Source organism: Podarcis liolepis (genome assembly GCF_965112155.1).
Source record: "Podarcis liolepis genome assembly, chromosome: 6".
NCBI lineage: Eukaryota > Metazoa > Chordata > Lepidosauria > Squamata > Lacertidae > Podarcis > Podarcis liolepis.
Window position 1 is genome coordinate 57,796,766 of NC_139559.1, and position 14,228 is coordinate 57,810,993.

The 14,228-nt window shown below is 43.6% G+C and overlaps 1 protein-coding gene across 2 annotated transcripts in view; it reads left to right on the forward strand.

Annotated features, from left to right (window-relative positions):
- The window catches only part of ACOT11 (acyl-CoA thioesterase 11), a 63,663-nt gene that overhangs the window by 47,102 nt on the left and 2,333 nt on the right, over positions 1 to 14,228 (forward strand). For both annotated transcript variants that reach the window (XM_083510102.1, XM_083510103.1), the window contains 9 exons: positions 319 to 475; positions 2,543 to 2,662; positions 3,098 to 3,242; positions 4,000 to 4,055; positions 10,057 to 10,123; positions 12,634 to 12,717; positions 12,978 to 13,111; positions 13,563 to 13,694; positions 14,000 to 14,126. In XM_083510102.1, coding sequence (XP_083366228.1) covers positions 319 to 475; positions 2,543 to 2,662; positions 3,098 to 3,242; positions 4,000 to 4,055; positions 10,057 to 10,123; positions 12,634 to 12,717; positions 12,978 to 13,111; positions 13,563 to 13,694; positions 14,000 to 14,126 — 1,022 coding nt within the window. The remainder of the gene's footprint in view (positions 1 to 318; positions 476 to 2,542; positions 2,663 to 3,097; positions 3,243 to 3,999; positions 4,056 to 10,056; positions 10,124 to 12,633; positions 12,718 to 12,977; positions 13,112 to 13,562; positions 13,695 to 13,999; positions 14,127 to 14,228) is intronic.

Genomic DNA, 14,228 nt, shown 5'->3' on the forward strand with positions numbered 1-14,228 from the left:
CACTCTTAACCACTGTATTACACTTGCTGCCACTTGTTTCCTAGCTCCTGGTATCTGCATTCCTACCAGTTTATTCATTTAGACACATCCCAGTTTATCACAAATGCTGACTGTCCGTGGCTTCCTAGGGTTGTATGCTGTAAACGGGAACCACTGTGTCCTTCTTGTGCCGGATAATTCTGCAGCAGTTCCTGCCCACTTCCCTGCCAGACTGTGGCTCCCAGCAAATTGGAAAGGGTGTGGGGATTCAACCCCGAGAAGATTGTTCCTCTCCAGACACCTCTCTGATAAAATTGTGTCCTTTTTTTTTCTTACCAGAGTTTGAGAACAGAGAGTGTGGCATGATGGTACCTGCAGAAAAGACCAGAGTGGAAAGTGTGGAACTCATCCTGCCCCCACATGCCAACCACCAGGGGAACACATTTGGAGGACAGATCATGGCCTGGATGGAAAATGTGGCCACAATAGCGGCAAGGTGGTCTACTTGGTTTGGGGGGGGGGGAGAACTAGGCAGGATGGTGCTACCTGGCTGTTTAAGTTTGGACCCTGCAACTCCTACTTTGTGCATGGTTAGGACTGGCCTCCATATGAAGAGATGTGTTTGTCACTATGACGTCTACTCTTTTCATTGGAGTACTTCTGTTCCATCATTTACTAATAACAGAGGTGTTATTGCTTCCATAGTTGTAAAACTGTCCTTCAGGAATCATTGAAAGCATTGCTCTCTAACACCTATTTAGTTACCTACTTGCCAAAATTTAGCAATGTTTCTTGATGACCATAGGAAGCTGCCTTATGTCGAGTCAGACTATTGGTCCAACCCTAGCCCAATATTGTCACTACGTTGACTGGCAGCATCTCCCCAAGGTTTCAGAATGGGCATCTCCCAGTCGTACCTGGCAACGCAGGGATTGTACCTGGCACCTTCTGGGTGCAGACAATTGCTTTGCACCGGAGCTACAGCCCTTGCCCATTGGCAAATGTTTAGCTCCTTTCCATAGAACTTCTGACTAGGCCTGCACAGCACCATAACGCACATTATAGCCAGTTATAGCAACATCCTGGTCTCAAAGGGTATGGACGAGGCATCCTAATGGTTTAGACATCCTGGGTGGTAGTTAACTAAGTTTTACTGAGAGAAGACCCGTTGACATTAATGAACCTAACTTAGTCATATTCATTCATTTCAGCAGGTCTGTTCTGCGTAAAACGTAGTAGAATGCCATCCCAAATCTTTCTCTGGTACTGCAGAAGCCAAGCAGGACTTATTTTACTGCAGAATTCCTCATTGAAACAAGTTCCACTGGTTCAGATAGGCTAAAAGAAAACAGTCCCCCTCAAGAGTGCTGGATTAAACCATGTGGAGACTCCTAGGCAGCTGAAATCTTGGGGTCCCTTGCAAATTATCTTCTAAAACTGAGAAAGCCTGATTGTAATTTTCATTCAAGATCAGTATTATTTTGATCCATTTTTAGTGGGACCCCTAAAGGTGTGGGGCTCGTAGGTTGGTGCCTACTCTGCCTATTTACATTTCTACTTCCTAAATTAAATTCTATGAGTTGTTGCTCTAGTGAGGAGAACATATACACTGCCTTATATCAAGTCAGACTATTGGTTTGTCCAGCTCAGTATCATCTATACTGATTGGCCCTGGATCTTCAGGGCCTCAGAGAGGAGTCTTTCCCAGCCCTGCCTAGAGATTCCAGGGGTTGAACTTGGGGCCATTTGCATTCAGATTGCATGCTGGATTGTGGCCCTGCCCAAATATTTCCCTGGCGGCTGCAGAAATGCATCTCTATGCACTTCACTCTGGCTGAGGCTGGTGTGCGTAACCTTTGCCTTCTCCCCATAATTAAGCAGATGCACTGCATCTCTCTTCACCGGGGACAGTTTGTTGTAGCACTGGCAGCCTTCCTTGTGTAATTGTTTAGGGTCCAAAGCTTTGAGCAGTGCCAAAGATCGCCCTTCACTGTTAGCAGAGACAAGCTAGCTGCTTTCCTGTAGGTGGCACAGTGACACTTAGTTTTGGGGATCTGGATGACATAAGTTTGTGAAGAAGAGAGATGAAGGGAAACTTAAATTGGGCACTTCCCAAGCTTCCCAAACTCCCTCATTTTTAGGGACTCCATGTGTATTCATGGATTGAGAAAGAGCTTCTCCACAGCAACGAGCCAGGGGGAAAATAAGGTCACATCCACACTGCACATTTAAAGTGCATGGCTTCCTGGGTACTATTGTATACCCCTCACAGAGCTACAATTCCCAGCACCCTTTGCAAGCTATGGTTTCCAGGTGTCTTTGGAGGAAGCTATGCACTTTAAAATGTATGGTGTGGGCTTGACCGTTGCTGGATAGCCTAGGTCTGACTCTCGCTGTGTCATGGTAAAAATGTGTGGTTTTGTGAATGGAGAACTGATAATATCTCTTGTGTGAGAGTACAGCTTACCCATTACTAGTTGGAAGTAGTATTTGGATATTTTGTCCTGCAGAAGAACACTGGTTTCGATTTTTCAGTGCTCATAATATCCTCTCTCTTTCCTAGCCGATTGTGCCACGCTCACCCCACCCTGAAGACAATCGAAATGTTCCATTTCAGGGGACCATCTCAGGTTGGGGACCGCCTCCTGTTCAAGGCCATTGTCAACAATGCATTCAAGAACAGGTATTGCCTTTCAGAAAACTTTCTTCACTTGTATAAATTAGACCATTTTATGATCCACTAGAACAAATGCAAAGTCATTGAACAGGAAGATGACAGATTGAAGCTTTTGGTGTTTTATTTTCTTTTACTTTCCCCCTCTATGTAGCACATAAGAGATTTCACCAATGAGATCTAAAAGTTGTCAGTTACTAACATCTTCCAAATGAATCAAAAGACAGAGCTTAACTCGTCTGTGAATAAATAAAAACAGCACCTTTTTGGGGTGGGGGGATTGCCTATTTAAAATCAATTTGGATAAATTCACAAGTCCAAAAGAAACGGAGTTAACAAAAAGGCCCTTTAAATAAAAAATGGAATCTATTCCTGCTTGTCACAGTTCTACATATACTTTGATCTGTGCCAGCTAAAAAATAAATGTCTTGTTCTTAATTTCAGCATGGAGGTTGGGGTGTGTGTAGAGGCTTATCGACATGAAATGGAAGTCAGCCGAAGACACATCAACAGTGCCTTCATGACCTTTGTGGTCTTGAATGATGAGGGTCAGCCACGCACACTTCCAATGCTGAAACCAGAGCCTGGGGTAAGAAGCAGCAATGGCTTTGAGAGTGATGGATTGTGGTCCTGAATCAAATTTGGTAACCCTGCATGAACTCACTACAGCTGCACACTGTAGCATGTTAGCCAGGCAAACCACAAAATTTGTTTTGTGTCAGCTTAGAAGTAAGAAGAAATCTCTTAAGGAAGGTGTGCAATAGCACGAGGACCACCATTTATTATTAGTATTATTTATATAGTGCCATTCAAGGCCAGATGGTCGGTGGCCACACGTCAATTGGACGCACGCAAAATGGTTGCTGCCTTTATACATGGGGGGGGGGGGGGGAGAATATCATTCCTTCTATATCTTATGTTCAGGCATTAGTACCACTGCTTGTGTAGTCAAAATGACACATCTCACACAGAAGAGGGAAATATTGAGAGGGAACCCCAGGGTTTGCAAAATATATATATAAAGGCAACTTTTTAGAATACACCAGGGTGCGGGAAGAGACACTTAAAAAGTCTAATTAACTGACTGGAGCATTCTGTGCTGCAACGTTTTTTGCAGATAACAGTTCACGGTGTTGATCCTATTTGTCCGTGGATCCAGCCTTAGTGGTGGTCTTTTCTGGCCCATAATTTTTTACTGCAGGAAAAGCAGGGCAACCTAAACGCTTTTGAGTTAAACTCTTAACATCTGGCCCATCTATTTAGTTTAAAGCCTCGCTTTGTTTGTTCCTATGCATGCTTCATATATCTCCCAAAAGTCATCCATCCATTTTATTTCCCTTTAACAGGATGGAGAAAGACGATTCAAAGAAGCTAGCGCTAGGAAAAAAATCAGACTGGACAGGTAAGTGAAAAAGTATTATTCTGGCAACTTCCTTGCATCGCTCTCTCCATAACTAGGACCATATGTGATTCCTCCTCCTCCCTCTTGGTACATTCCTGCAGTAGAATTGCATTCATATGTTGTAGACTGAAACAATTACGTATCAGCAGGTCTTCCTGCACATGGGGCCCCTGGATTTGATCCACAGGTAGTGTTTCTGCTCTTCTCCATGGCTCAGCAAAGTGCCCATGGTGGCGTTCTTGGAAACAGCAGAGGTAGCAGCTACCAAGTGGAGATGATTTTGAGGGGAAGGAGGTAGGAGTGAGGATGAGGTGTTTCTTGTGAATTTATCCAAATTGACTTTAAATAGGCCATTTCCAAAAAAACAAAAGACAGAGTTAAGCTCTGTCTTTTGACTCATTCTGATGATGTCAGTAACGGACAACTTTTAGATCTCACTGGCGAAATCTCTTATGTGCATTCAGAACAGCATGCCTGGGTTTCTCTCCCATTTCCTTCCTAGGAAGGGACACATACTTTGCACATGCTCAGACACACACTTCTTTTTTTGTAATTATTTCACATTCTAAGGTTGAACTTTGGCCTTGCAAAGAGGCTGTCATTAAACCTTTGGAATAGGAGGATGGTGGGTTGAACAGCACTGCCTGGCCGGAATGCAGTCATGGCATAACTGGAAATGAGGCAAGGCACACGGACTCCATTTCTTCAGCGCTGGAGTTTTTTATGGGCACTGCTGGTTTGATCGCAAGCCTGTTTCCACAATGAAGGAGGATACAAATTCGCTTTTTAATTTTTTTTGCAAGTGTTAAGATCCTTCAGAATCTCTATTCTGTGCTGATTACTAAATTTGATGCAAAATACGCTTGCTGAAAATGTAGGGAAGTTTCGAAAGGCAATCGCAAGAATTTCACTGGCCCATATCTGGCCCATTGTGTTCTGGTAGCAAAATTTGTCAGAAAGGTAAAAACTTGGTAGGAACGAAAGTGTTAAGTTTTCATGGAAGAAAGGGAAAGCTGGGAAAAGTGACCAGCAAAGCTCAGAGAAATGTCCCCCCCTCCCCATTCTCAGTCGGTTCCTATTTATAAAACAAACCCTCGTCCAGCTCTTTGTTTTCATTCTGATTCTAGTTTTGCCTTGTGGTGACATCAGAGCCCCTTCCAGTTTGCCTCCTGTTATGTCACTAAAACCTCATAGCGTATTTATAGCCTTGTTCTTTGGTTGTCTCTAATTCATAATTTATTGCAGAACACAGACTGAGACCGCATGCATTATCCTTAAGGCCACAGTTCTCGGAGCATTAATACCAGATCAATGCGTTCTCTTGAGAGCAGCGAAAGAAGGCAGGGAAGAATAAGGCAGGCTGCCAGAGCATCATGAGCAGTGCTTAGAATGCTCTGACTTAGGGGTCCGTGGCACCTTCCTTGCTCAGGAGTCCCCTCTTTTCTGGCATCTCGGTGGTTTGGCCATTTGTCTCTGTCATTCTCATGTGCCTTCTAGTGAACCGCAGCTACATCATCCTATCAGGAGAGCGCAGCAGGCAGAGCAGTCAAATAATCTACAGGGTAACTTTATTTATCCTAATCATTGGGGGGATATACAAAATGCTTGGCTGAGCAGCAGTGCCGATTACTGCAAAGCCTACTTAGAATGAAATACCCTTCTGTGGTGGGGAGAAGAGTCAGTTCAGGATAACCTCAGGTTTAAATATGCCACAACTTCACGAGGTAACTGGTGAGTAGCTGTGGTCTCTGGTGTCTGCCTGTCTCCTTTGTTTCTCTGGCCCATCTTTTTTAGGACCCACCTTATTTCTGTGATTGCAAGTTGTTTTAAATTGTTTTTACCATTTTACTTTAACCTGCACTGGGACCTTGGGGTGTAGGACAGGTCACAAATTTTCACAATAGTAACCTTTACTCTTCTAAAGCTTTTCTAAAATCTTTATTAGGGGAAAATGTTTTTTTTTAAGCTAATAAAACTTTCTGCATATGCATACTTAAGAGATGCTCAACTCAAAGATGCATTGTACCTTGCAAAAAAACTTTAATTTGAAAACAATATTAAAATAAAGTTTGTGTTGCCCTCCACCCTTGTGTGAAAAACCCCCTACAAGTCAAGGAACTAAGAACTAATTTTTCATGGGGGGGGGGGCGCGCGCTGTAGCTTAATAGTAAAGAATCTATTTTACATGCAGAAGGTACCATATTCAGTTCTCCAGCTTCTTTGTGCTGGGAAGGTTCCCTGCCTAAAATCCTGGATGACTTGCTGCTATTTAGTATAAACAATACTGAGCTGGATAGACCATTGGTCTGACTCTCTATAAGGCAGCTTCCGATGTTTCTGTGTACTGGTGTAGAGACTGAGGCCTGTGGCTTCTGCATCCATGCTGGTAGCTTAGCTCTCAATATCCTGCCACACAGAACTCTCCTGCAATCTGTTCTTTGCCCTAAAATTCATTCTAGACAGAGCACATACACAGAGACCACAGAAGCCCCACACCTCACCTCAGACCTGCCTGCTGCCTGCTAGTAGGGGTTCAGAAGTGCATGTGTAATCCTCACCATCAAGGCAATGACCAGATTGTCACTTGGAGGGCCTCCTTGTGTCGTCTGTGGTGGATACAGAGAAAGTTGAATAAGTCCTGATTTCTGTTATGGGGCTGCTTCACGTTCGATATTTCTTTTACCCACAGAGAGCCTTCTTCTGGGGAAAGCATTTGTAGTACACTTGAAAACCACACGGGGGCCTGTTTTGCTGTGATTACAATATATTTGGAAGCCACAGAAGCTCAATAAGGCACTTGTGCAACTTTCACCCTCCCAGGAGCGTAAGCGCATATATGCCTCCCTCCCACTGCCCCCTCACCCTGGTCGGGGCTTACCATAACCCTATCTTGCAACTGGTGGGTTGTCAAGCAAAGTTTTGGCCCACACCAATGCATGACATCAGCCTGGCCGCCTAGCTATGGTGTCTGAGTGGAAGGGAAGGTGCACATTCGGGAGAAATGGTCTCTGCCACTACAAACAGCTTTTAGATTGTGCTTCCTTTACTCTTAAAACCTCTGCTCTGTTTGCATGTGTGCGTGAGTGAGAGACTGCAAGCATACTTCAGCTTGGAGGTACCATTTCCCTCTCTTTTCAGTACAGCTGCAGGAGGATCAGGTTGGTGCATGCTGAATTGAGGTGCCCTCAGTCAGGGAGGAGAACCTGTAGCCCTCCAAATGCTGCTGGACTACAACTCCCATCATCCCTGCTGGTTGGCCTCACTGACTGGGGATGAGGGGAACTGGAGTCCAACAGCATACAGAGAGCCACAGCTTCCCCATCCTGTCTCTAAGCGATTTAAAAGGGGTTGTTTAGATTTGTGTCCCAAGATCATGATTTTACTTCATCTTGCGTTAGGGCTGGTCTTGCAAGCTGCAAATCCAGGGAATTTATTAGAAGTATTTATTTATTTTTAAAACTCCTAAACACACACACAGAGCGTTATTTGATATGAAACACAGAATAGAGCTGTAACGGAAGGCTTGCAATCTAAATAGTAATGTCTGTAACTTACTATATATTATGTGACCAAATATTCTGTTTATGATGCTGGGGCTCCATGGGTGCCTTTTAATATGGGGGAGAAAGGAATATGAGCAAATTCCTTTTCTCGAGAACTGATGTGCAAGTGTGCATTTTGTGTATGTACCTGAATCTCCTTGTTCCACAAAACCTGTGGACTTTGTTCCACCTGATCTCCTCTTCCTAAGAACTTTAAAATGTCTCTAAGTCATATGGCTTGCCAAGGCGAGACCGCTTATTATTGGGTACTTTGGACCACTTTACCATGGCTCTGTCACCTTGAAGGTCATAGATCAGTTGTTATCAGTCAGATCTCTCCTCCTCCTCATTTCCTTATCTTAGGTCCTGATAATGAGATTGTATGGGAGTGATACAGTTGAGCAAAGAACAAGAGCATCTTGTGACTGTCAGTGCCCTGCTGTTAGCACTAAGCAATTTTTCTGTCACTTGAGTCCAAGGCTACTGCTGGCTCTATAGCCGAAATGCACTCTACCAAGCCGAGTCACACACACCATACTAACCAGTTTCCATTTCCTCAAGCCCCTACATTAAATCCCATTACATTTCACCTGTGTGCAGCAAATCCTCTCTGAAAATAGACCCAAATTTAATAGCAGCGTCTAAATTTGAGAGATGCTGTATCCTGTGCAAGGTTTTATTTTAGTGCAATTAGGTGATACTTCTGACTTTAACCCTGCAACTAGGGAAAAGGAATCTAGGGCACTCTGTGTTGGGGGATGTGGCAGGAAGTTGCATAAGTAGTTATTCACAAGTGGGCCTCTTGATCCACATATGAAAGAAGTCAATACCTGTGATTGTGGTGTGTTAGAGCGAACCTGAATGTGATTTTCTCCAGGTGTTTGCCTGCCTTCACTCCCTAGCACCAGCAAAAGGCCAGAATGAACCAAGACAGATTTTGCCAAAAATTACTGCAAGCAAAGGAATTCACTTAACTGAAAAACAAACCCAAAACTATACCTTGAATACACAATGTGCCCTACAGTAGAGATAAAAAGTATCCCAGATCCTAACTAGCACAGTGTTCCCCTAACACATCTATAATCTCATACTTGCTCTCAGCTGGGGAGTATTTACCAGTCTTTGATTTGTTCCCTTTTGAGAATAATTTGAAAAAGGATTCTTGCTGCAGCAAGAATACTATTAGCCCAGCGATGGAAGCAAGAAGAACTACCAACAAAAGAAGAGTGCAAGATGAAACTGATGGACTATGCCGAGTTGGCAAAATTAACTGGGAAGATTTGGAACCAGCAAGACCAGACTTTCCTGAAAGACTGGAAGAAATTTATGATATATTTGAAAGACAATTGTAATCAATTGACATCGCTTGTAGGGTTGCAAGAAGTTTTGTAAGGAGAACTATATGAATTATTGCGAAAAAGGACTAATAATAAGGAATAATACTCTGTGTACAAAAAGAGAGAGCTGTTGACACCACTATCTTGTGTAACTAGCTTGCTCTAGAGTGCCTCAATTAAACTGGCAGTCAGGTATTCTCCTCCTCATATGATGAGGAAAGTGGGGGTGAACTCCTCTGTGTGTCCCTGTGCCTGCCCTTGCAGTCCTCCAGGTGCAGGAACTTGCTGCACCTGTGGAGGCTTCCTGTGCAATTTAGAGTCCTGATCATGCAGGGAGGCACCAGGAGTGCAACAGGCTCCTGCTGCAGTCAGTTTGCTCTCCCAGTGTGCAGAGAAAAGTGGGCATGCGGCGCTTTGTGGGCCAGCCACCCTTCCTGCTCTTCCTCATGTGATTCTAGTAGTAGATAGGTAGCCGTGTTGGTCTGCCATAGTCAAAATATAAAAATTCCTTCCAGTAGCACCTTAAAGACCAACTAAGTTAGTTCTTGGTATGAGCTTTCGTGTGCATGCACACTTCTTCAGATACACTGAAACAGAAGTTGCCAGATCCTTCTATATAGTGAGAAGGTGGGGAGGGGTGTTACTCAGAAGGGTGGTGGGAATGGGAGATAGGCATGTGATTCTAATCACACGTGGAAATTGAGGGCCCAGATCCCAGATCTGGTAACATGCCAATCTGATCTGGCTGAAAATGAATGACTCCTGCCTCTGTATCCTATGCAGATTTCCCTAAGGGTATTTAACCTTAATCATTTCTATGTTTCTGTGATGACCATATAGCTGTCTTGCCCAGCGAGTCTCTGTTGAACCAAAAGATTTATTCTCCCTTCTTCTGCACATACCTGGATTCAGTCTGGTGGCTAATTTAAAAGCTATACTTAAAAACAAGACAATGTAAAAACAAGATAACCTATTTCTTTTAGATAATATCTTTGGAAGGTCACGTTCAAAGCATACTTGCCATTTCCTTTCTAGTGCCAATTTTATGAGGAGCGTTTTTTAATTACCTTTTGTTGACACTCAACATTCAGCGTAACCGATGCATTCTTTTCCTTTTTGCAGAAAATACGTCTTTTCCTGCAAGCATACAGAAGTACCTTTGTCTGTGCCTTGGGATCAAAGCAATAAGGTAAAATAAACATGGAGGTTGCTTGGTGCCCCACAAGTTGCTAACATCTGCATCTCAGGGGGCCTTTAGACTCCTCCAAAGCAGGAGGGCCACATTCCCCGTGGAGCAGCCTTCCAGGGGCCACATGCCAATGGTGGGTGGTGCCAAAAGCAGAAGTGCACAGAGCAACAAATGTGGATTTTACCTTTGTACAGTAGGCTAGTTTCTACGCCCACCCATGGGATAGCCGCAGGGGTGCAGCTCCCCCCCCCCATCAGGTAAAACAATAGAAATACTTAACTGACCAATCACATCAGTTATGCACCCCCAATAAAAGTCCTGCCCTCCCCTAACAAAAATCCTTAGTTATCAGAAAGTTCATTTGATGGGTGTAGAGTGGACAATAACCCCTTCCCCCTTCAGTTGATCTGCACAAATCAGCTTGGGGTGTGTGTTGTGAGTCCCATCTGTGTACAAGTGTGGGTGTGCCAATGGGAGGTGCCCATTTTTGGACATACTCGCCATCTGCATACTTCCCTGAGAAGGTTGACCAAGGGGGACTGCTGCCCCCAGGCCCCAAAAACTTAACCGTACCTGCCATGGAACTTGTTTGTGCCTCAGATGTCTTAAGGAATAAGGGCTCTCTTGTGGGAGGGAACGAGAAATGCTACTCATGAGCAAAGAAAAAGTTAGGAAGCTTTGTGTGTTGGTTTAGAACGGTAGGAAAGCCCTGCTGGATCAAGCCAGTAGCCCATCTAGTTCATCAACCTGTGGCTAACCAGGTGTTTTGGGGAAGCCCAAAAGCAGGATGTGAGTGCAGTAGCGTCATCCCCACTTGTGATTCATTGGAAATGGCATTCAGAGTCATACTGCCTCTGATATTGGAGGTAACATAGCCCTCACAACTAGTAGCCATTTTCTCCAGGAAGGAGGCTCCATGCCTCAGAATGCAAGCTGGCCTCCAGGTAGCTTCTATATTGGCTTTTCACAGCCAGACATGACATTTTGCCTGTACCTTGGGAAATTAGATATTTAGAAGCGGACATGTGTCTGTTGCTATGCAATCAGGACAAAACCCACTGAAACCTTGGCTGGTGATTAAAGTTAGAGCATTTGATTTGTTAAACCCATGGTTTACTTTTTGTTTGCTTAAAATATTTACTTATACCTCCTTCAGTCTGACAGCAGGTCTCTTAGGCAGCTGATGCAAGAGAAAAGTAAAACAGAATAAACGCAAGAAAATATCATCACATTCCATGTAAACACTCTTTCTCTCTCCCCCGAAGGCTTTCATAAACTTCTTAATACCTTCAGAAGGCTATTTTGGGCCTTGCTGGGAAGGAATTCCATACCACTGATGGAAGGCCTTCAGCTTATTGCCCTCCTAGTTTGCTTCCAAAGGTGGTGGCAGAGCTTCTGGTGATGACTGAAGATCTGCCTAGGTGTTTAAGGAGATGGACTATTATTTAGAATGTTCTTATCCTAAGTCACTTCAAGATGACTGCTCAAAACAAATTATGATGAATGCTAAACCAAGTTTGGGGGATGGTTAGGCAAAGTCAGCTATTTATTCAGTTCAGTATTCATTCTGATTTGTTTGTGAGGACATTACATTATTTTTCCATCACTTGCCTTGTCTCAAAAACAGTCCCAATTTGGGAGAGAAGCAGGTTTGTTGCGCAAGACTTCCAAATAAGCTTTAAAAGTTAAAACGATCAGTGAATTAGGCCTGGAAACCAACTAGGAGCCAGTGAATAAGTTTAAGAACAGTGGAGAGAGTTGCTAAGATGTATTTCGTTATCAAAATGTGAACAGTATTTGGCACCTCTAGAATTCCCCCATTCCTCAACAAAGAAATACACATGATGGAAAGTAAATCAGACTCTCTTGCCTTAATATATTATGCAGGTTAAGGGGTGGGAAAGAGGAAGACCCTTTACAATCTTCTTGTGGAAGGAAGTTTTGTTTGAAGTTGTGAATATTTTGACAGGAACTTGGTTATACTAGATGGTATAAAGGAGGCTCCACGAAGTATAGGGGCCATTTGCCAGGGTGGATGGAGGAGCAATTGGAAATGGAAGAGGAAGATGTATTTATTTTTGCAAGCTTTATTAGCACAGAGTCCTCACTGACTCCTAGCACTCAACTCCCTGCAACTTCTAAATAAATTATATAAAGTCTGGCTAATTCTGCTAAAAAATTCCAAGATTTCAGAATTGTGAAATCTCTGGGATCAAAACTATTTCATGGAACTCCATGTCAGAAAGAGCATATAAGGCAAAGTTTTAAAGTGGAATGAAGTCCCCATCACTGTCTTTTATTTCTAGAGCAAGCAACATGTACTAGGACCCTCAATACTTTACAATAATAGAGAGAAGTTCACAGCAGTCCCTGCACACCAGTGTGTAATTTAATAAGGATAAGAGGAACAGCGAGAGGAAGAAATGGGAAAAGGTCATGCTGGTGCTGGACACATTACACTTAGAAGCTCTTTTTGATGGGCTATTTTCTTGTGTTTTTTTAAAATGCAGGTTTACCTGAGTTACAACAATGTTACTGCACTGAAGACATTAGTAGCAAAGGCCAACTGGGTGCTTACCTCTGAAAGAGACAAGGTAGCTGACCCCATCCTCAAGCAACTGTTCAGTCTAAAATGCAAAACATGAAGTCAAGTATCCAAGCATCTCATCCCATTGTATCTTTGTTGTGGGAGGAATCATGGTTTTCAGACTGCAAGCACTATTATTTTTGTTCTCGTGAATTGTGTATACAATGAAACTTGTTGGGCTACATTTGCATTGAACTGGAATGTAGATATTTTTTGTTGGAAGTGCCATTTTTGTGGTTTTAATCACCCCTGCCTTCGCTCTCTAAGGTCAAGATGTACACACTGGAAGAGGACAAATTCCTCTCTATCCGAATAGAGATGACCATCTGCATTGATGCAATGCAGGCCTTTCTGCTGCTCTCGGACCTGCGACACAGGCACGAATGGGACAATCATTATGCGTAAGTACTTTGGTGGTTAACAATTGCTTTTTAGTTAGGGATGGTGTCCCCAATTCCCATTCTCATAGTTTAAGAGATCTTTCTGCTCATGCAGTTAAAAACAAACAAACCCAGAAGCTGAGATTCTTGGAACAGTAGATTCTGTGTACTTTCTTTTCTGTGCTCATGTAGAATCTCAGCATAACTCAGATCTGAGGTTATCGAGCTACTCTACCAATGATACTAGACACAGTACCAGGCCTCCTCCTTTATGCCCTCACAACTTTGATCACTCCCAAAAGTTATCCAATTGGCTCTTGTTGCTCTTTATTGTTGCGGTTGCACAAATATAAGAACCTAAGATAAGGTCTCCTGGTCAAAGTTCAGCATCTTGTATCACACAGCGGCCAGCCAGATGCGAAAGGGCAATTGTCATCTCCAATTGTTCACCTTCTGATTTCCCTTTTTGCAGGAGTTCTGAACTTGTCCAACAAGTTGATAAAGAGGACATGATCTATCATGTTGTTAGCCATACTATGAGCGAGGAAAACAAGCCTCAGGACTTCGTCATCCTCGTGTCACAAAGGAAGCCTTGCAGCAAAGGGTATGTTGCCTTGCCAAACATCTCTCCCCTGCAACTTCTAGGGCGCCTGTTCCACTTCAGATATGGTGCACACACATCTGTAAAGAGACCAGTGCCCAGGTGGCCTTTCAAAATCCCTTTTGCAAACTTCATTTCACCAGTTTTGAACAAAAGCTAAAGGCAAGAACTAGGCTAGCTGAGGGCAGGTTCAGCCTATTGAGTAAGCAGAACAAGGTTTCTTTGGGGGTTGTTGTGGGCATGGTGAACTTCAAAGCAGAGGGAAAAGTTCAGTGCACTTGTTCTAACTGGGTTTCCTTTCTTTCCAGTGATCCATATGTTGTAGCATTCAGATCTGTCACACTGCCAGCACATCCAGCAAAGCCAGAGTATACCCGTGGGGAGACCTTGTGTTCTGGCTTCTGTATTTGGCAGGAAACAGATGAGCTCACTAAGGTAGGCATTTAGCTTTCTAAAAGTGCAGCAGAGGAATGAGTGATAGTGGCTCAGTTTGGACATGGATTATGGGGACTGTCCCATGGATCCCCTTTCCCTACT